At 40.1% G+C, this 23,050-nt stretch overlaps 2 protein-coding genes across 5 annotated transcripts in view; both read left to right on the top strand.

Moving 5' to 3' along the window:
• Window positions 1-4,319, top strand: part of src (SRC proto-oncogene, non-receptor tyrosine kinase) — a 35,154-nt gene extending 30,835 nt beyond the window's left edge. For all 4 annotated transcript variants that reach the window (XM_086067407.1, XM_086067408.1, XM_086067409.1 and 1 more), the window contains 4 exons: window positions 505-581; window positions 833-986; window positions 1,080-1,211; window positions 2,305-4,319. In XM_086067407.1, coding sequence (XP_085923533.1) covers window positions 505-581; window positions 833-986; window positions 1,080-1,211; window positions 2,305-2,513 — 572 coding nt within the window. In that variant the 3' untranslated portion in view covers window positions 2,514-4,319. The remainder of the gene's footprint in view (window positions 1-504; window positions 582-832; window positions 987-1,079; window positions 1,212-2,304) is intronic.
• Window positions 4,320-5,705: 1,386 nt separating this feature from the next.
• ankrd52a (ankyrin repeat domain 52a) overlaps window positions 5,706-23,050 on the top strand; it is a 34,826-nt gene continuing 17,481 nt past the window's right edge. The window contains exons 1-17 of the mRNA XM_086067450.1: window positions 5,706-5,922; window positions 6,593-6,676; window positions 6,750-6,828; window positions 10,020-10,090; window positions 10,530-10,730; window positions 10,804-10,891; window positions 13,711-13,853; window positions 13,976-14,188; window positions 15,594-15,672; window positions 15,997-16,111; window positions 18,193-18,275; window positions 18,363-18,480; window positions 20,763-20,831; window positions 21,837-21,977; window positions 22,501-22,563; window positions 22,662-22,773; window positions 22,971-23,042. Of these exons, the coding sequence (XP_085923576.1) occupies window positions 5,896-5,922; window positions 6,593-6,676; window positions 6,750-6,828; window positions 10,020-10,090; window positions 10,530-10,730; window positions 10,804-10,891; window positions 13,711-13,853; window positions 13,976-14,188; window positions 15,594-15,672; window positions 15,997-16,111; window positions 18,193-18,275; window positions 18,363-18,480; window positions 20,763-20,831; window positions 21,837-21,977; window positions 22,501-22,563; window positions 22,662-22,773; window positions 22,971-23,042 (1,758 nt within the window). The 5' untranslated portion in view covers window positions 5,706-5,895. The remainder of the gene's footprint in view (window positions 5,923-6,592; window positions 6,677-6,749; window positions 6,829-10,019; window positions 10,091-10,529; window positions 10,731-10,803; window positions 10,892-13,710; window positions 13,854-13,975; window positions 14,189-15,593; window positions 15,673-15,996; window positions 16,112-18,192; window positions 18,276-18,362; window positions 18,481-20,762; window positions 20,832-21,836; window positions 21,978-22,500; window positions 22,564-22,661; window positions 22,774-22,970; window positions 23,043-23,050) is intronic.

Genomic DNA, 23,050 nt, shown 5'->3' with positions numbered 1-23,050 from the left:
TCTCTCCTACTGTATTTTGGCTCACTTGGTTTGTTTTGCTCTGCCTGATGCTCTTGCGCTTCCTTTATAGGAATGTGATCTGATTGATAAGCCGCACCTTTGTATTAGCCGCAGGGTCGAATGCAAGTGAAAAAGTAGCGGCTTATAGTCCAGAAATGACTGTATATACAAGTACATTTTCCATATGTGCCCATAAAAGTACACTATGGCCTGTTAGATTGCCCGTATTGTTATGAGAAGTATCAACAAATTACATTCTTGTGTTCTTGTGTTAATACTGTTTCATCCTTGCATTCTTTTGACCAATTAGAGAAAAGAGCGATATTACATGATGATTATGATGTATTTTGAGACTTTAAGACGTTTTACTGGGGGCAAAGAAACCAATGATGAAATAAACCAAATTTAGAGAATGACATGCTTCTGTATGTATAATTAATATCCTAAAAACCTTAAGCAGTGTTGTAAATGCTACGACTCACTCTCTGTGTACCTGCCCTACAGGTAGCTTACTGGATTTCCTGAAAGGTGAAATGGGAAAGATGCTGCGACTCCCTCAGCTGGTTGATATGGCCTCACAGGTCAGCATAAAGAATTTGGCAATATTTTTTGGTGGGTGTGTCCTTTTGTCTGTTTTAATAGGCTCAACCAAGAATGTTTTTTTTGGTGGTTTTTTTGCACCATGCAAAAGACAGACAATGTATTGGTAATGTGTGACTAAGCCAAGTTAACAAATCATACTAGAGAATACACAACTGGACACACTAGTTATCTACATTGATACATTTGTAGCTTTTTTTTAATTTTAGTTATGGTTCTGCTTATTTGTCAGATTGCTTCAGGGATGGCTTATGTGGAAAGGATGAACTACGTGCACAGAGACCTGAGAGCCGCCAACATCTTGGTGGGAGATAACCTGGTTTGTAAAGTGGCAGATTTTGGCCTGGCTCGCCTCATCGAGGATAACGAATACACAGCCAGACAAGGTCAGTAAAGGAGACCATCTCCAGCGTCATTGGGAATGCTGGCATTCATGCGAGGCGTCGCTCTTTGTGTGTGTGTGTTAACTTGTTTTGCAGGAGCCAAGTTCCCCATCAAGTGGACGGCTCCCGAGGCGGCTCACTACGGACGCTTCACTATTAAATCCGACGTCTGGTCGTTCGGGATCCTGCTGACCGAACTGGCCACCAAAGGAAGAGTGCCATATCCAGGCAAGCCATTTGTATTTATTTATTGCTCAATTTCATGCATATTGCCATGGTACCTTGATTTATTTTGAAAAAACACACCACAGATTAAAGCAGTTAAAATTTAAGGTTAGCCTGAGCCGGAAAAAAGGGTTCTCTCCAATGTGTATTCTTAACTCATTCAAACCCAAAAACGGTTAAACACGTTTTATAATACTTTGTCCTTCACTCCCAAAAACGTATTTACACATTTTTTTAATGTTTTTTTTATACAAGAGCATTCATAAGGCTTTGATGCATCTTCTGAAATGAAGAGGTGGCTTAAAGCAATTGTAGTTATTCCAAAAGGCAGCAGAGTATAAGAGATCAGCCAGGGGCCATGTTGCAACAAGCTCTTTTTGTCAGTGTTTTCAATAGGAATGTGAATATTGATGAAACTTAGCTATATTCTAATGCAAATTGCTGCAGAACAGAAACAGATACAAATATCATTTTTTTTCCTGATGAAAAAAGAGACTCTGATCTTTCTTTTGATAGTAGTCCATGTTTTTATAGTAATAGAACACAATATTCTGTGGGCTTTGCAAAATCAGCCAAAATCCAGTAAAACAACCGGGAGCGAAGGTGGTTGCTTCTGTCAAAATGGCTGAGCAACTGTGATTTTCAGTCGACAGCGAGTCACAAAATGGCCGCCCCTTGAGATGGATAAATATGGGCGGATTTTTCTACTTTATTCTTATTCTGCAAGCGCAACATTAATCTGAATGCCATATTTATAGAAGTGGGGCTGCATAGAACATAATAGTGTAGAGGAAAAGTTGGGGATGACTTCTGCTTTCAATGTCTTTTTATAGTGAAACTTTTACCTCAAACTGAGCATGTAAAAGGTTTCTTTGAGGGCACAGTACATTTACAGTTATACACCTTGACTACTCCATTGTAATGCAACACTGATTACTTTACATTGTAGAAAAGTGCCAATTTATTTAATTGTTGTCCTATGAAAAGAAAAATGTGCAAAGGGTGTATTTAGACATTGTATGTCCACTTTAAGTGAGACAGTCAAGTCTTTTATACTGTGGCGGCGTGTGTCATGAGTGTTCTTGCTGTCTCCCAGGTATGGTGAACCGGGAGGTTCTGGACCAAGTGGAGCGCGGTTACAGGATGCCGTGCCCGGCAGAATGCCCGGAATCTATGCACGAGTTGATGCTGACCTGCTGGAGGAAAGAGCCCGAGGAGAGGCCCACCTTCGAGTACCTGCAGGGCTTCCTGGAGGATTACTTCACCTCCACCGAGCCTCAGTACCAGCCCGGAGAGAACTTGTGAGCAAGTGAGCACATGAAAAACGTCAAATCGGGGGCTCAATGGCGGCGACATTTCAGTCCAATCAGTAGCAACTTCCAGTCTTGTCCAAAGTGACTCCAGCGGAGACCACAGCGTTCCGAGGGAGGGATCCAACTGTGCTCCTTTTTTGTGTCACCCTGGAAGTTTGGCCTCTTTTCTAAAGTTGGCAACGTTGACGCAAAATAAACAGCTCTAAAGTGGCGCCGGGAAATTTTCCACCATTATCTGTTGAACGCTGGCTTGTCGTCTTCCATTTTTTATTCTGCGGAATGAGTTCAGTTGCAAAGCTTTTGCTTTCTTGTATGATTTATTTTTTGTGACAAAACAAATGGCTACTGATACATAAAGTTCATCTCAGGATGTAGAGGAGAAATATTTTTCAGCTAAAAGGATTTGTGCCAATGACATTTTTCTACTCCCGTCCACTGTGCAAAGGTACTGCAGTAACTTTTTTCCACATGGTTTACTGTACCTATTTCAAGCATTTGAATTAAAAGCAGGTGAATCTTCTAAGCCCCCCCCCCCAACCCCTTTTTGGGGGGTCCCTTCATTTTGTGTGCGTTTCTAGCAGTCATACACTGGAATTGATGACCCTCATGCTAGCTTTCCCAGGATGATCATCTGGTTATGCCTCTGATTAGTTTGTAGGAAGTCCTCCCAACACTTCATGCATGGCAAATTATTTGGTATCTTAAATAAATGCAAATGTAAATATACTGAATGTTTATAATTTGTATATATTTATATAATTTATTTTATTTGAAAATAACCCTCTTTTTTTTTCTTTTTTTTTGCATTTTGCATCACAACTGCGGCAAATCTGGGCCACGCGGATAAGTAATGTCTTCATGGAAAAGAATGAACTCGTAATTATGAAGTTGCAAGAATGATGATGTATTTTTACCAAAATGCATTTTAGTATGGGAATGGAATCAAAATGTTATGAAAGGGGAAAAAACACATAATTTCTAGGGAAATACGGTCCTATCATACTGCAAGCGTAGTCGTATAGGCCTACCTTTTTTTTATTATTATTATTATATTGCAACTTTTTTTCGTCTCATATTACAATTTTATTCTCAGAATATTGCAACTATTCTTATAGTGTCTGTTTTGTAAGTGTCTTCTATTTCTTTTTCACTGTAGCCACCTAGTATTCCTTCATACATAATCAACTTTAATCTTTGCAGTACTTTTCAGAATTTTATTACATCTTATGATGTGCTTACTATGAGAATACTTTTGCATTGCAGGTATAAATATTTACGCATGTATTTCTGTGAAACCCTCATTGGTGTTTTTTGGAGGGAAAAACTGATCATCCACCTTCCGCACATGTTTACATAATATGTTCGCAGTCATTTTGGTGATGCATGAGCAGGTGGATCGTCATTCAGAGGTACGAGCGATTGCTGTAGCAACAAAAAGATTGAACTGTAGATGCAGCGTCTTCTCAACCCTGTTGGCTCGCTTTGGTTATTTAGCATTGCCTCAATTGTGCTTTTATAAGCAAAAATGTTGAAATATACATGCACAAAAAGGGCCATATTGCAAGTATGCTGCCTTGTCAAAAAAGCCACGGACAGTTCCTGTGGGGTTCTGTTGGTCTTCTCTTCGACTATGCAGATGTTTTTTTATATATATTAATTGGCGACTCTGCTGCGGTACATACTCTTTTCTATTGTATTCAATGGGAATTATGAGATTATAGCTTTTTGATAAATCCTCCTGAATATTGTTCCGATTTTAGAAATGTGCTTGAATTAAAAAAAATAATAATACAATACATATTTTGTTTGCAGACTTTCTTTTTAAATTCACTTGATTCACAACATCACACGCAACATGCCTGAAAATGTTGTTTTGGATTGTTAGGTATTTTATAATAATTGATATGAAACGTTCAGTCTCAGTGCATTAGCATTGGCAAGAGTTATATCTACTGCTTAGATAATTAATGTTGTTTTTATTGACAAAAGATATTTATTCTATTTTCTGTAGTTGTCAGGTAATCGAAGAAGGGCACACAGACAAACAACCATCCCCATTCATTCACATCTATTGTATAGGCCAGGGATGGGCAAACTCGGTCCTCGAGGGCCGGAGTCCTGCAGGTTTTGGATGTTTCCCTTCTCCAACACAGCTGATATATGTTCAGCTCGTCAGCAAGCTCTGCATAATCCTGATAGCCATCCTGTTGATTGTAATCAGCTTGTGTTGGAAGAGGCAAACCTCCAAAACATGCAGGACTCCGGCACTCGAGGACCGAGTTTGCCTACCCCTCGTATAGGCAATTGAATTCACTACACAACTGACTGTGGGAGGAAACCAAAAAGCGTACACAAACTTGGGGAGAATATGCAAACTTCGCACAAGAAGCCGAAAGCCGAGATTCAAATCCCAAATCACATAACTCTGAGACAAGTGTGCTTACCACTTGTTCACCGAGCTTGAACAATAACATGAATAGTCTTAATAAAATACAATGAAAAAATGTTGTGGTCGTAATTTATCTGTAGTGGACTAGAACTGCACTTGATTAGCAAATGATTAACACAGTAACTATAAAGTCCATTACATAGATAACAAATTACTGAATTAACTAAATGTGATTTAAAAAATAATAATTAAAAGGTGAAATATAATCATAATTCTGAAGAAAAATAATTAATTGACGCCCACCCTGGGAAGTTTTATAGCTATATGTTAATAAATCTGACAAACATTTAAAGGTTTAAAAGTGTAAATTTAATGACATTTCCATTTTCATAACCAGGTCTGATACAAATAATACAAATCAGTGTTATTGCTTAATTGCACATCTCTGACTGCATTTTTGGCAATAAAACAAAAACGGTGGTACAAACAATGAATATATAAATAAAAGTCATTAGATTATTTAATTTTTAACTAACAAACTGAAATATAAACGGGTTGCAAATTAAAGATGAATAGAATGGATGTACTACACTAACTTAGCAAACACGAAGACAACATGACCCGAAAATCTTTCTGCGCCTCATGTCCTTCTGAAATCGATTGCTTCTGCCTTTATCAGGAAAAGCATCGATACGCTGCTGTACATGCCTTGGCCACACGATGTCGCCATTGGACCAATCGAGGCGTCAAGCGCCCGCCGAGCCTGTAGGCGGACCAACGCGAAGCTGGGCAGCGGCAGGCAGCGTCGTCCAAGCCGACATCAGATGCAGACAACAACAGTGTCAGATCGGGAGGGAGTCGCATTCGTTTTCTCCGTTTGCGATGGATGTCGTTTGAAGGGTGGAAAGTGGAAATAGCAGCGCGCCGCAGTATACCTCCAAGTTTCAGCCCCATGAAGGAGCACCGTCCCGGCTGAGTTTGGGAGATGGGAGTACACAACATTGCAGACCAGGTACGCTGACGAGGGGCGCCGTCTATTTGCTGGCAAGCTCTTCTGCGCATTACGGCGCTCACCAGAAGGAGCGACTTGGTTTTTAATCCTCAGTTTGCATGCATCCGGTTCTTTCATTGGGTTGGACGGTGGCACCGTAGTTTTCACGACGTTGACGCTTTTTGTTATTTGCATTAATGAATATCCTCCCGAAATGTTTCTGGACCTGGTGTTTAGCTCACGGCTAACCAAATCCTCTCGACCAGACGAGCCAACGGGGACTTCAGGCCCAGTGTAGTGTAGCGTAGGCCTCGATGGGGGCTCCGTCTATTTGCTGGAATGTCGTACATTTATATTAGCCGCAATATCTCATGTAAGGTCGCCTGAGATTTAATGGCTGTTATAGAGCGATAGTAACAAATGGCAAATGAATATATTGCAAATCGATTTGTCCGCGATGAATGGAATGCAACGTTAGCGTATTTAGAATAGAATGTGAATCCTTTACTGTATAGTCACTGTAGAGTGCAGATACAACGAAATTGGGATGTAACTCCAAATGTGTGTTTCAAGAATTACGACCAGAATACAAAATTAATTAAATGAGCGCTATTATATATAAGACAAAATTGTGCAATGCCAAAATAGCATGACATGATAATTGTGACTGTGCTGAATTTGTGTGTTTCAGCCTCCTCTGGTCCAGGCCATCTTCAACCGTAATGCTGAAGAAGTCCAACTATTATTGCACAAAAAGGAGGATGTCAATGCACTGGTGGGTGTGCACATGAGCAGAACTTGTCGGAATGTCATGGCGCATGTTTTTCATTCCATTTCTAATTGAACAGGACCAAGAGCGCCGTACGCCTCTTCATGCTGCTGCATGCATGGGCGATGTTCATATCATGGACCTCCTCATTGAATCAGGTCAGATGCCTGCCTTGGTTTACTTCATTAACTAATACACACAAATACACATAGTGACCATTTACAACTCCAACACATTTAAATGTATTCAAACTTCCATATCAACAAAGCACACTTTTTTTAAACATATTGTGAATGTGTTTGAAAACACCAAAAGGCGAGTGTAAAATATATACGAGTCACTGTATATTTCGTAGCGTCTGTGCACTTGCATGTGCCTTTAAGAGGTGTGGCTTGTGACAGCTATGACTCTCCGCGCGAGTGTCTGGTGTTGAACTATGGCTGACAGTCGCTTCTGTGTGCATTTTTGTTTTGCTGATCTCTTGTAGTAGATTAAACTTGTGAAATGTACTGTTGTGAAAATAAATAAAAAACACACACAAATAATGAACCGTGATATAGTGGAGACTGGAGAACAGCAATTTATATTATTTGTGCTGAGGTCTTACATCAGTATTCGGATTGACCTCTTAAGTGCTACAGTCTGCTACAGAATGAATTTAGCCATTTGTGCAATTTTAAAGGTATCAAATGACACTATGTATTAGGGGTGGGCCCAAAAAAATCGATTCTTATAAGAATCGTGATTCTCATTTAGTACGATTCAGAATCGATTTTAAATGTCCCAAAATCGATTTTATTTAAATTATTTTATACTGTCTTGCCTTTGTCTGTGTGTGCCTTTATTTGGAGCGCTGTTCATGTTGTACCCGGTTTGGCCACTTAGGGGCAGTGTGGTTCTACGCAGTTTGATACACTGTTAAGTTGTAGCCACATTAGAGAGTAGAAGAAAAAAGTCACAATCAAGTTATTCCAATAAGGTTTTTTTTTTGCAGTGTGGAACCGTTCTTTTGAGTGATAAAAGTGCCGCGAGTAGCATGCTAATTAGCATTAGCGAGTCAGACTGGAGTAGATCATTACAATTCCTTGCACATCTATAGATTGAAGCAAAAATCATTGTCAATCAAATCATTCCGAATCAAAAATCGATTCTGAATCGAATCACAGACTCAAAAATCGGAATCGAATCAAATTGTTAGACATTCAAAGATTCCCACCCCTACTATGTATTGAGTAATCCAACAAGGGTACATCTGGCTCTGGTAGTGGTTGTCTCCCCATCTGAAGGTTGTGGGTTTGATACGCAGCCTTTGTAGTTATGTCAACGTGTCCCTTGACCAAGATATGAGGACAGTGTTATACTCTTTTGAGGTTTTACATGTAGACAAACATACATTCACACCAACAGAAAGTCTTCAATGAACCTCACATGTTTTTTTTTGGCGCATGCAGAGATGAATAGAAATGATTTGTCCCAGGCCCTGTGGCTATAAGAATTAGATTTTTTTCCTGCAACCCTATCTGAAGTAACGTAACACTGCAAACGTTTAGGGCAGTGGACTAGTGGTTAGTGTCCTCACAGTTGAGAAGTTCTTGATTTGAATCTCACCTTAGTCCCTCCCTCTGTTGGAGTTTGCAAACAATTTCAAGAGTCGGCAACTCAGACCAATACACTTGACGAGTGATCCTCGCACACATATCAGCTTACAACGGAAAAACTACAACACCAGGGGCCTCATTTATGAAGCTTGCGTACGATCAAAATGAGGCCAAAACTCTGCGTATGAATATTTCTGCGCCAAGGTTGGTATTTATAGAAAACAAACTTTACGCGCCGCCACGTCAAGTCTGGACCTACCGTATGCAATCCACACATTCTGGAGACATGGTGTTACGGCACACGATGTACGGCCGTGTTTTTTTTTGGGTGTGAGCGCTCCTCCCTGATTGGTGGACCATTTCCCATGACTCGGTTCACCAATCAGGGCAGGGGAGGAGCGCTGATGGCCTCATTGGGTTCAGGTGCGGGACCAGCTGTGATCATTAGTGGCCACAGCTTAAGGCCGCTTTCAATCTATCCTCACAAGTTTCTTCCCGTTTAAGCCGTTCGTCCACACGACGGCGCCGTTTCGGAGCTTGAAAGCGATCACTTTTGAAACCGGGCTCCAGAGTGGAAAGATTTTAAAACGCGTCCATCTGGACACCGTTTGCAGGACACTCCTCCAGCGATGATGTAATGGCCGCAGCTCGATGACGACGCGTTGTCGCAGATTGATGACGTATGCGCCAATCTGTCAACAACAATGGCGGATAGTTGTGTCGTAGTCGTTTTGCTTATGCTTTTGCAGCAAAATAGTTTGCTTATATTCTATACTCCTGTGTTTGTCTTTTTCATGTTGTTTTGATACATGCAAAGCCATGTTTATTCTGTAGATTGCAATAAAGTTTTTTTTTTTTTTTTTTTTCTCCAAGTGTCTGTCTTCTTCGCTGATTCTTCTACGCTTTCCGTTAACTCCCTGTGTCTGCGCTAGCGCCACTCCAGACTTGGCATATACATTACAGCCGTTAAACGTCCTCAGCGTCATGTTCATGTTGTACCTGGTTTGGCCACTGAGGGGCAGTGTGGTTCCACGCGGTCTAATACACTGTTAAGTTGTAGCCACATTCGAGAGTAGAAGGAAAAAGTCACGATCAAGTTATTCCAATAAGTTTTTTTTTTTTGCAGTGTGGAGCCATTCTTTTGAGTGATAAAAGTGCCGTGAGTAACACGCTAATTAGCATTAGCGAGTCAGACTGGAGTAGATCATTACAATTCCTTGCACATCTATAGATTGAAGCGAAAATCATTGTCAATCAAATCATTTTGAATAAAAAAAATCGTTCTGAATCGAATCGCAGACCCAAAAATCAAATCGTGAGACGTTCAAAGATTCCCACCCCTATTATTCACTCAAAAATTCAATGTAGTCTTACATCATGGTGAAGTTCGCCTTCTTTCTTGCCTTTTCCTGTCTGTCATCCATTGTTTTTGATTTGATGATTGCCGTCACGGGCTGCTTATGAATACGCAAATCCATTAATGAGTAGATTTGCATTTCCTAATATGGGGGGGAACAGTGGGGATGTGCGGCATTTATAAAGGGAAATTGCGTGCAGGTGTGCGTATGTGTGTCTACGCACGGTTTTATAAATCCTCATTTTTTTTCTGCGTACGTTAAGTTTGGGTTTCGTTCGTAAGTACTTTAGTACGCAGGCGCTCACGCACAGTTTTTACAAACGAGGCCCCTGGTGTTTCACATTAACTTTTGAAGCACAAACTTTGAATATAATTGATACCTTTATACCCTCAGGTGCCAATGTGAACGCGAAAGACCATGTATGGCTCACCCCCTTGCACAGGGCAGCCGCCTCCAGGAACGAAGTAAGCAACGTGCTTCATTTTTCTAGTATACCACAGGTGTAATATAAACATCATGTGATACCTGTGCAAATTCTATGCAGATTGAATTTAATGTCTTAACAGTGCTTAGAATAATGTATTCTGTGAATGTATATGTAGCACTTCCTCCCAGACTTATTGGTGCAACGCCATGTCAAATATGCTAGCATCTTTGCGGAAATTAACGTGAAAATGCTGCAGAGAAATCAATGTGTTCAAGTTAGGCGGGCTTAGTGAGTGGCAAGATGGCCGCTGGTGGCTTCGCTTCACTCAACGGTGAGTAAGCGGCATCGGCAGTCCAGTCGCATATAAGTCCGTGCACTGCACATTCAGGTAGAGGGAAATAGAAACGTAATGAAAACGGTCGACTGTAAAAATACACCCGAGTGGAAAAAGCACAAAGCGCCTTTCGTGTCTCCAGAGGGCCGTGGGTCTGCTGCTGAGGCGCGGTGCCGAGGCCAACGCCCGGGACAAGTTCTGGCAGACGGCGCTGCACGTGGCGGCTGCCAACCGGGCCACGCGCTGCGCCGAAGCCTTGCTGAGCCAGCTGGGCAACCTGAACATGGCGGACCGCACCGGCAGAACCGCACTGCACCATGCCGCTCAGAGTGGCTTCCAGGAGGTGAGGCAGACTAACGGAGAGCTCAACAGACCTGGAAATGTCCAAACACAAATGAACGGGGACTCTCTGCTAGATGGTGAAGCTGCTGCTGAATAAGGGAGCCAACCTGAGTGCCATAGATAAGAAGGAGCGACAGCCCATCCACTCGGCTGCTTACTTGGGTGATTTACTCAAATCTTACTTCTTTGTGCTTATGTGTCTCAGCCAGCTCACTTTTCTTTTATTTCTTTTCTTTTATACATCATCAGTCTGGCTAACTGTTAGCTTATGCGGTCACTTTATTGCAGTTGCAAACTAGGGCCCAACCGATAAGCATTTTTTTGAGGCCGATACTGTTTTTTGGCAGAAAAGATTACCGATTAATGAGCCGATTATTTAAAATATATATATAATGCATAAAATTATCCCCCCGCCCCACTCCTGACTTTTGCTATTAACTCATTTACTGCTATAGACGTCAAAAATGCATTTGAACTATATTAGTTTCACATTTTTTGTATGTAAATCTAGATTTTTTTTTATTGAGCATTTATAACAGATCTAAAAATTTGTGATTAATTAATTAATTACAATTTAAAACATTTAATCGTCTGACGCCTCTAATTTGTTATAATCTTTTTTTTGGGGGGGGGCATTAGGCGATTACAATTTTTTTTGTAATTAATCACATGACTTCACGAGTTAACTCACGATTAATCACAAATTTTATATCTGTTCTAAATGTACAATAAAAAAATGTTCTAGGTTTTCTTACTCTTGTTAACTCTTTGACTGCCAGACGTTTTCAGAAAAGGGATGCCGCCAGTGCCAGCCGATTTAAGCATTTTGACTGATTTTCAAGGTCCACAGAAAATGTTCTGTTTGGACTATGGAAACACACGTACTACCAAATGAAAGATTGGACTTTCATCTTTCATCAGAAAAAAAGAGTTTGTTTCTACCTTATTCCGTTCTTTAGTAATCAACAATAGAAAATGGTTAGTTTGACCCAATTTCGCCCGTGTTGGACCAAAATACGGAGAAATCAAGCTTTTAGTGAAACGATATTATTTCATGCATTCTAGTGAATTTGACACTTCTTTTTGTCCATGAATGATGCCACAAACACCTAAATAGTGCTTTACTTCTATAAAACACTACCACCAAGAATGAAAAAGTGTTTTTTGATAGCAAAATACGTTTATTTACATTCAACAGTGTAACAATTTGACAACAATTTGGCAAACTATTTACAAATGTGTGCAACTGTGGTGCTATTTACAAATATGTGGATGTTTCAACGACAGTTTTTCTTTTTGTAACACTCTCCTGCGTGCAAGGAGACGCAACAGCATTTGCACAAGATTGCCTCTTCGCGTGCGCCACTTTCTTGCCGGCCGTTTTTTTCCGGGGAATAGCAAGTATATACTGCAGTGTGTGTCAAGTCTAATATCAGGATCATGCTACGGTTACGTTACGGTGGTGTTACGTCTCGCTTCCCCGTGTCCTTCAGTTGCTATACCGGGTGGTAGGAGATCCATTTTATCCACTCCATTCATGGTGGCATCGTAGTCCAGAAACAGTGTCTTCTCCGTGATCAGACTGTACCCGCTCCTCCGATGAATATGCATTGGACTCGGGGTACTCTTCATTGTCCGATCGAATGTCCGCTTGTGCAGCTCCGCGTTTTCCGGCCTTAGCAGCGCTAGCCGCGCTAGCCGCGCTTTGCCGGTGGGGCTTACTACGTGTTCATAACAGTCACGTTGGCGTAGAGTCATCTTCATCATCATCATCAATCTGCATTGGTCGATGCCAACTCTCCATCGCCCGATCGAATGTCCGATTGTGTAGAAGTACCCGGCCGGCTATTGTGCGCGTTTTCCGGCCTTAGCAGCGCTAGCCGCGCTAGCCGCGCTTAGCCGTGAGGCTTACTACGTGTTCATAACAGTCACGCCAAAGCTTCCAACTTTGGCGTAGAGCTCGTTGTCATCATCATCGTTGACATCAATGCGCTTTTTAGTATTGATTGATGCTTTCCGTCTTTGAAAAAAATGCTCAAGCTGAGCTGCTTGTAACCGGTTGCTTGGTCAAGCCATTGTGGCTTGGATCAGCCATTGTCTCCTCAACACTCTAGCTCCGCCTCACGTCTTCTACTGACGCCCACGGTGGGCGGCCCATCCAACCTTGTGCAAAGAGAGTCATCGCTGCCCTCTAGGGGCCAAAACGAGTCTTTGACTAATCAGATCAGCCTGATTCTTTCAGCACAGCTGCCCAAGGCTTTCCTGCACCCGTTTTTGAAAAAAAAAAAAAAAAAAACATAGGGGACGTCTTTTAACGTCCTCGGCGCCCTTCCCTAGGTTTATGCTAAACGTTTTATAACGTTTATGGCAGTCAAAGAGTTAACAAAACGTTAAACTAATAGAAATAGTTCAAATGAATCTATGGCAGTGAATGAGTTAAAATAGCTCGTTTTTTCACACATTGGGAAGAATTTGTGCCTTTGCGTATTGTTATCCTACCTGTGTGTATGTGTTCCAACATAATTTGTGTGTGAATATTTGTTATGTGAAGGAAAAACACTCCCGAAGTCAATGCTAACTTCCGGTTCCCTTCGCTTTTAGCATTAGCGCTAGGCTAGTGATGTTGCAAAAACTATTGTTGCACAATTTTTATTCTTATTTCCAGGTGTTTAGTTTTACAGTTAACTCCAACTGGGATGTCATTAAACAGCTTAAAGGACCCTTGGGGGGGCAACAGAATAACCAGAATAACATACGCTACACACTTGCTAGTTGCTAAGGCTACGTAAGCAAAATTGCGCATTCAAGGAACTTTCACAGTGTCGGAAATTTCGGTTTTCTTTGATGATAACGTTTTAAGAGGAAAATAATCGTCCGATTAATTAATCGGTCGGGCCCTATTGCTAACTATTGCCACCTCATTGATAGGTGCTTACCCCACTTTTACTGAGTGCTCTTGATGTTCATGTGACATTGTGTAGGCCATTCAGAGGTTGTGAAGCTGCTGTTGTCACGCGGTGCAGACAAGAGCAGCAAGGACAAGCAAGGCTACACGCCTCTCCATGCTGCCTCCGCGAGTGGCCACATCGAAATTGTAAAATACCTGCTGAGGATGGGGACAGAGGTAAGATCATCAAAAGACTGATTTTTTTTGTTTTTTTTATTTGTGTGCGTATCTGTATGTGTGCATTCATTTAAATTTGAAAAACATACTGGACACATCTGGGAAATGTTGTACCTTCTTAGATTGACGAGCCCAACGGATTCGGGAACACGGCGCTCCACATGGCGTGCTACATGGGGCAGGAGGCCGTGGCCACAGAGCTGGTCAACCACGGGGCTAATGTGAACCAGCCTAACCGGTGTGGCTACACACCTCTGCACCTGGCTGCTGTCTCCACTAATGGCGCCCTCTGTCTGGAGTTGCTGGTCAACAACGGGGCAGATGTCAACCAGCAAGTCAGTATTTATTTATTTTTCCTCGTAGTTGTGGTTCCAAGTTATAAAGTGACTTAATTGAGACATATGCCATGTTTTCACCGTGAAGCATACCTATTATCTTCTTCTGCCAAAATACACAAAGGATAACTAATTACAGCAATATTGTCACGCAGTGGTTTTGGGGAGATTTCTCACGCAATTGCCTATTATAGCATTTGTTAGCATGATGACTGGGGGCGGAGCTAGAGCAGGCAACAAAGTTGACATTTGAGCAACTTTTTTGTGACGTTCGTCCAGCCTAGTTGTCTAAACGTGATAGGAGAGCCTCTGTGGAGGCCGTTATTTTGTAAATTAGCCCGATTGTGATGTCACAATTCAGCAGAATTCAAAATGGATGACTCGAGCCATATTCTCAGAAATGGGCAGATGGGGATTTATTTGGTTGTTTAATTACGCGTTGGTAGCTGGGCTGGGCTTCCAGAAACACAACAATTTGTATACATTACAAACATTGTTTTAAATTCCATCGTATGTCACCTTTTGAAGAAGAAAATGTGCATGTACGTCTTCATAAATTAGAATAACAAAAATAAGAAAATGTTATTACAAGTTCTTATAGATAGATGCTCTTTTAAGTTTATGCTGCTGACAAACTAGTAAGTAGTACTAGTGTCCTAATAAGTAATGGTATAATCAGAATTGAGCCAAGTGGGGGGAAAATACATTGCAAGTGTTCATGTACGGTATACACTGGCCCGCCCCAACATAATGAGCGCACATCGCAATGAATACAAGAGCTACACAGTAGTTAAAATGTTGCTTTTGTAAACGAATCTCTCATCTCATATTTTGACTCTAAACTAGCTCAATGGGCCAAATGGCCGGTTATTTTCCTCTTAAAACGTTATCATCGAAGAAAACCGAAGTTTCCGACGCTGTGAAAGTACCCCGGATAGCAAGTGTGTAGCGTGTGTTATTCTGGTGTCCCGAAGCTGTTTAAGGACACCCCAGTTGGAGCTAACTGTAAAACGATAAGAATTACATCCACTGCATATTTAAATACAAAACACGCTTCGTTTTTAAAACATCGCTAGCCTAGCGCTAATGCTAAAAGTGAAGGGTAGATCCCATTCAAATGCTAACAGAAAGTTAGCATTGACTAACAACGAATATTCACACACAAATGCTGTGGGAACAAAATTGTATGCATTAATTTTTTTTTTTTTAATAATTTGCAATGGGTATTTTTTCTGGTAGGGTCCTATTTACTAGTTCTTTCTAAAGTTCAAACCAAACTGAAGGGTAATCGTGTTTTGGTTATTTTTCTTTTAGGGAGATCTTGAACAAAGTACCCTTTTTTTTCAGAATCATTCTTAGCATTTTGTCGTCTCTGAACTAAACTTTCCGTTGTTCTCGACAACAGAGCAAAGAAGGGAAGAGCCCCCTGCACATGGCAGCCATTCATGGACGCTTCACACGCTCTCAGATCCTCATCCAGAACGGTAACCACGACTCTGCCATTCATTTTGGGATCAAACAGAAGGCCGTTTTTACGCACATCATCAAATAAAGTATTTGTGTAAAAAAAAAAGTATGGACCCCAATCATAAGCACAAATGCCGATCACTCATAGGCGGAAAAATCCTCATTTGGGTAGACACACACATTGACTTTTTGTCAGTACAGATACATGTGTTATTCATGAAGAAATTAAAGAAACCATCGAGCAATGTTTACAAAAGCAGGCTGGGAATTCCTACTTCTGCGTATTGCGAAACGGGATCCTCATCCAAATATAACGTGCACGACTCATTGCATCCCATCAGGTGGTGAAATCGATTGTGTGGATAGATATGGCAATACTCCTCTCCATGTCGCTGCTAAGTTCGGCCATGAACTGCTGATCAGCACTCTAATGACCAACGGAGCGGACACGGCCAGGTAACAAAGACACCAATGCACAGAGCAAACATTCACAAACATGAATAACCTCATTGGAGCTGCCCAACGACAACCAGTTCTGTGACCCATTAGGACCCGGAGCGCGTGACTGCGCTTCTACCGTTAAAGCCGAGAGAGCAGCAGATATGTCATTTTGTTGTGTTTTGACCAATTCTTGGTCTCTTAGCCGATGAGATGCGTCACAATATGCACGATGACTGTAGAAATTTGAAGAAGAAAAATATAGTAAAATAAGAACATTATTACTTCAAATAAGCAAAATTATCTGCCAACAGAACAAGAAATTTTTACTTCAATTTACCAACCACTGCGGTCTTGAAAATAGTATTTTCAGACTAAAAACAAGTAATGTCAACTTTTTTTCAAGCTGTATTAAATGGAACTATTTTCTTACGCCTGAGTGTCAAGCAGGGAGGTAACAGGTCCCATTTTCTTTGTCATGATCTAGCCAGGAATTGAACCCACAACCTTCAAGTCTGAGGGTAGGCACCTCTACCACTAGATCAATGAGCTTAGTAAATATAACGAAATGAACATGTTGCACTCATCTGTTTTCATACTTGTATTATTATTATTATTATTTTTATCTTATTACTAGATTATGCAAAATCTTAAAATAAGAAAACTTATGAAACCCCCCAGTTCAGGGCCTTTGATGTTGGTTAGTTGTCATCTTAACTCATCCACTGCCATTGACGGCTATAGACGTCAAAAATTCACTTGAACTATTTCTATTAGTTTAACATTTTTTCCCACTTTTGTTAACAAGAGTATAAAAACCTAGACCTTTTTTTATTGTACATTTAGAACAGATATAACATTTGTGATTAATCAAGAGTGAAGTCATGCGATTAATTATGCCTGACGCCCCTAATTTTTAATAATCTTTTCTTTTTGTCTTTAAAAAAAGAAAAAAAGATTATTAAAAATTTTGGGCGTAATTTTTTCCGTAATTAATCGCATGATTTCACTAGTCAATGCACAATTAATCACAAATTTAATCTATCTGTTCTAAATGTACGATAGGTTTTCATACTCTTGTTAACAAAAGTGGGGAAAAAATGCTAAACTAATTGAAATTGAAATGAATTTTTGACATTTATGGCCGTCAATGGCAGTGAATGAGTTAAAATGTGGGAAATGCTTGTTTTAATCTTCGCAGTACTTGAAACTGGCTGTTAACACTCAATGCCTGCTTGATCAAATAAGGTAATTAAGTAATAAGTATCTTAAAATAAGCACAATGATCTTGCCTGACCATTTTTATTTTAAGTAAAAATAACTAGTCAAATCAAAATAAGCAAATTTAGGTAAAATTTAAGAAATTATATCTTACTTAAGATATTAGTTTTTGCAGTGGGGTGACGTAGGCCTCATAACATGTCCTGGAATTTTATTTGAGCGTTTATGGTTGACGCAGATTTACGGGAGTTATAAAATAAATGACGCGATTGACGACGGCGCGGGAGGAATTCGAATCGATGTAACGAGTCGACAGTGACATACTGTTAAGAAATATGTTTGTAAACATTGAGGATGTTGAAAATTTTGATGGCTTTGTAACGGAATGGACGACGAATAATTATCCCGAATTATCCTTGTTTCCAGAATTATTTTTTACAATTTTTTTTTTACACATTTTGGTAGCTAAGTTCATGTGTCGAATCTGCTGCGCTCCCTCATTCACTTACATTTACCTAAAGTATGCTAGCTTCTGATTGGTTAGTGTTAGTCAGCTGATAGGGGATCAGGAAGTGTTGTCGCTCTGGCTGCGGTGAATGACGAGTAAAGTTTAAATTAAGAAGAAATCTGTTTTATAAAGAGTGTTCAATTAACCACCAACGCATCCTTGCGTGAGCTCATGGTGGACAAAAGCCAGTACCTCGTCCAGACTAGTTTGTAGAGTTTTTTTCTCTCCGAATATTACCCCCCTCTAAAAATATATATATTTATACCTAATACGCCGTCGTAATTTAGCATATTTTATTTTTTGTTGTTAGAGGTCAGCACCGGTACATTCCAAACTAAGACTATGCGTCTGTTCTTCTGTTCTTTTCCAGACGTGGGATCCACGGAATGTTCCCCTTGCACTTAGCTGTGCTTTACGGGTTTTCAGACTGTTGTCGCAAGTTACTCTCCTCAGGTTTGTGATGAGAAAATAACGCATGCGCTTCAGCCACCTTTTGTGGTGTGTGTTTGCCGCCGACTCACGAGTCCGCCCGCCTCGCAGGTCAGCTGTACAGCATCGTCTCCTCCATGAGTAAGGAGCACGTGCTGTCGGCAGGGTTTGACATTAACACCCCTGACAACTTTGGGAGGACCTGTCTACACGCTGCTGCCTCTGGAGGGTAAGAAAGTGTTGTCGGCTAAATATTGAGGAAAGCATTTCTTTCTTCTATCGGAAGGGCCAAAACGTGACCTTGTGGTCGAATAAACAAATTATTTACTGTTATATAACAATTACTGTATAATGCTATTCGAACTAAGATTTGTTAGATAAGAATTGTTCTCCTCTTTTATCTTGAGCTTATTGCCTCCGCGAGCACGCCTCCGGGTGACCTTATCCCATTCTGTATGCGCGAGGTGCAAATGGTTCACCCTCTTTAATCTGTGCTCCTGTAAACAAACACATCCTGCCCAGATGGTCTGACCCCCACAATCTTTTATGACTGGTGACAACTCCTTTGCAACCTTTCTCAACAAATGGAATGCTCATTGACCAATAAAACTTTAACTGTCCCTGACTTTTATAGCACATACTTTTCATGCAAGCTCAACTGCAGTATATTGCTCAGTACGTACTGTTAAGCATAACAACATATGCACTCCTAAATACCATGGGAATTATTTGTTTTTGAATATGTCAACCTGAATATGCATGACCTGTTGAACAGAAAGGATTTAAACCAAATTCAATATTTATTCATTGTCGTTAGCTGACAGGCACTACTTACACTAACAACAAGGCTGCGAATAAAGATGAGCTAGTTTACAAAATCACACTCATCGTGGTCAACTTGGCGATTTACCTACTATACGTGTTGCTGTTCTGTGTTTTCATGTAGCATTTGTTTGGTTTGAAGGTTTAGATTAATCACGGTAGCATCTATGTTACTTTTTGTGAAATAGCATTTTGTATTATGCTACTTTGTTAGCATTAAGCTAGCTGACGTTCGTCAGACGACATTATATGATTTGGTTGAACACTTCAGTCTTTAAATGTAGAACGTTTGATTCCTATTTGTTTGGTTTGGAGGTTCATGGTAGCATCTATGCTACTTTCCGTGAAATAGCATTATGCTACTTTTTTAGCATTAAGCTAGCTGACGTTCGTTAGACGAAATTATATGATTTGGTTGAACACTTCGGTCTTTAAATGTAGAACGTTTGATTCCTATTTGTTTGGTTTGGAGGTTCATGGTAGCATCTATGCTACTTTCCGTGAAATAGCATTATGCTACTTTTTTAGCATTAAGCTAGCTGACGTTCGTTAGACGAAATTATATGATTTGGTTGAACACTTCGGTCTTTAAATGTAGAACGTTTGATTCCTATTTGTTTGGTTTGGAGGTTCATGGTAGCATCTATGCTACTTTCCGTGAAATAGCATTTTGTATTATGCTACTTTGTTAGCATTAAGCTATCTGACGTTCTTTAGAGGAAATTATATTAATGTGGTTGAACACGACAGTCTTTAAATTTACAACGTTTGATTCCCTTTTGTTTTATGTCAGTTTTACTGTAAAATTCAACTGGGAGAGCTTCAAACAGGAACGTTGACCTCTTAGCTGGAGAACTGTAGGAGCGAGCAAGGGATGGGGTGCTTTAAAAAGTTGTTTTCAACAGGTTTAAGTCTGTTTCAATAAATTGAGGAAGGGGTAAAACGACAACAAAAATTGTTTTTTAATTTTTGATATGGTCTCTGTATCGCAGTGTATCAGTGTAAAGGAATCGGTGACTAGCAAACCTCAAATAGGCAAGGTTCACTCTAAACGGTTTAGTATGTTTTATGGTTTTATTTTTTTTAAGCCACTAAATTAAAAGATATGTAATAATAGTTTGCTTTGAAGCCACATATTGCAAATGTGAGAGTGCAGTGCACGCCTTAGATTGACAGGTACTAGTGTGACACAGGTAGAGTTGATCAAGGATGTCAGGAAGAAGAAGTCCAGCTGTTCTGTTCCCACAGAAGCTGATAATTAACGCATCTTAATACTGCTACTTGTTTATGTTGTAGAAATTGGGGATATTTTCTGAATTGGACACCCACAAACAAGACTGCACTTCCATGTTATTTGCATTTTATTTAACATAGATAAACAACACCAGGGCAAGCACTAAATGTATCCGTAGACAACATAGACTGGTGTCTCTGTTTTAGACCAAATAAATGAACATCGTGCAATGTGTCATACTTTCATCTCAAGGCTGCAGAAATTGTTCAGTGCTGGAACTGGCTAATCAAGAGGGCTATAAATAAATGTGATGCCATGTGACACATCTCAGCGCTTCATTTTCTTGCTTTTGCTCCAACATCTACAGCAACCTCTCGTCAGCTGAATGGATGTTTTTTCTACATCTGTTGTTCTAGTTTATTTTTCTTGATCTCCGTGTTTGTGTGTCTTTCCAGAAATGTTGAATGTCTGAACTTGCTCTTAAGTAGTGGCACGGACTTGAACAGGAGGGACCTAATGGGAAGGTGAGCATTTGCGATGACCACTACTAGACTAATGATTATTTTAATTATCAATGAATATGCTGGTTATTTATTATTATTTTTTAAATCGTTATTGAATAATTTTTTTCACCCCCCACTCCTTAATTACAGAACTGTACATTATTTCACAGACAGTGCACAAAGGTTGCTGAGCTCTTGAAGTAATACATTATGATTAAAAAAAAGAAAAGTTAAAGTTGGACCCTAGACCAACACACAAAAACTATGCTACGCAATATCTGCTGCTATTTGTCACTATACTGTACGTCTCCTCAGTTTCAACAACCACGTCAAGATTTTCAGGCTTGCCCATAACCTCACTGTGAATCCTGTAACAAAATAATCACATTCTCACGCTTGACTTCTTGTGATTTAATTTTAAACCTTACATATAAAACATTCAATGGATGAAAACCACGTACTAAGAAGTAAAAACACGTGATTTCCAAACCTTTTATCTTATCATGCGTCTAATTTTGTCAAGGAGTTGAATTGAAATAACTCCATTTATAATATTTTTACCAAGAGGCTAGAGCTGTCAAAATTAATCGATTAATCGACAAGTAATCAATTATCAAATTAATTGACAACTATTTTACTATTCGAGTAATCATTTAGAGCCTTTTTTTTATTTAAAATTTTCCAAATCCTCTGATTTCAGCATGTGAACTGTAATTGTCCACTGATTTCTGTAGTCCTGATATTGATCCTTTAATCAAAATAAGACATTTGCAAAAAATAACATAGTACAATATTAATCTCCCTTTTTTTAATCACTATAGGAATATGAAATAAACACCATATTATTAGTTAATAAACAGTCATCAGGGGGAAAATGTTTTTGGAATACACTTTAATGCAAAATTAAAATGAATCCGATTAGCCAATTAATTGATTGAATAATCGACAGATGAATCAGTTCTAAAAATATTCAATAGTGACAGCACTACTTTTATCCGTTACCAAACTTTGCTTTCTTGCTCCGAGGACCCCATTACACTATGCGGCTGCTAACGGGAGGTACCAGTGCACTGTGACCCTGGTGAGCGCTGGTGCTGAGATCAACGAGCCTGACCAAACAGGCTGCACCCCACTGCACTACTCTGCAGCCTCGCAAGCCTTCAGCAGGTGAGAAACATCATCAATAAAGCAGCGCAAACAAGGCTGAATCAATTAGTCTAGTTTTGATGGGAATTTTGACAATTGTGCAATTTTAAAGGTGTCATTTTTATATGAGCATGATTTTGCTGGAAGTAATGGCCCATTCCCCCTCCATGGCCTCTTCTTGCTATTTTAACCCTTTCCTATTAGAACAGGCAGACACTGTGAAGTATTATTCCCAGTGTAGCGGTTCGTCGTTCTTCAACGGTGCCAAAAAAGATGCTACTTGTGGAGGTTGCAAATTATGCACAGTCACATAAGCATTTGTCACACAGCAAAAGAAGCCACGCTCATTTACTCACTATTTAATGAATTCTTTAAATGGCTCCCTAAAGTTTTCTACGGTAAAATAAGTTTTTCAAAATATCAATGCAATTGAAATGTCATTCGTTCAACATCCTCAATGTAGCTATTGGGCAGCAGCTCGCCGATTTGAGGTGCCAGCAGAGAACTTAAGAACCCACATTTTTTTTGACTTTGTTCTTTCCAGAGGTGATGGACATTTTTATGGCAATCATCAGCATGATGAAGAAGAGGTGAAGGAGTCATACTTGTGAGTTGTTTCTGCTTTTTTTCTGCTCCACTATATCTGCCTTTTGTTGATCACAGCATGACAGAAGAGCCATGTTGTCTTTTCCTTCCTGCAAACAGTTGCTTGGAGCATCTTCTGGATAATGGCGCAGATCCCTCGATGGTCAACGCGAAGGGTTACAGTGCTGTTCACTATGCAGCTTACCATGGCAACACACAGAACCTGGAGCTGGTAAGTGCAATGTTTGGTCTCAAGTCTGGAGTTAAAACGCTCATGAGAACGAGTGCTGTATCCAAAATACTTGAAGGTTGACTAGCATCTCTGTACTATTGTATTTAAGAGTTCTACTAAATCCTACTGTATATTTGCTGTAAATGATCGGTGGAATTAGGAAATGCTGCTTACCATTATATGTTTATAAATTTTAGCTCCTGGAGATGTCCTTTAATGCACTTGGAGACATAGAGAGCAGCATTCCAGTTAGTCCCTTGCATCTCGCTGTGAGTAT

Source organism: Leptonotus elevatus, chromosome 2 (genome assembly GCF_054856555.1).
Source record: "Leptonotus elevatus isolate MCC_2025b chromosome 2, RoL_Lele_1.0, whole genome shotgun sequence".
Classification (NCBI taxonomy): Eukaryota; Metazoa; Chordata; class Actinopteri; order Syngnathiformes; family Syngnathidae; genus Leptonotus; species Leptonotus elevatus.
The sequence above is the reverse complement of the archived record's forward strand: the minus strand, read 5'-3'. Positions and strand labels throughout refer to the sequence as shown.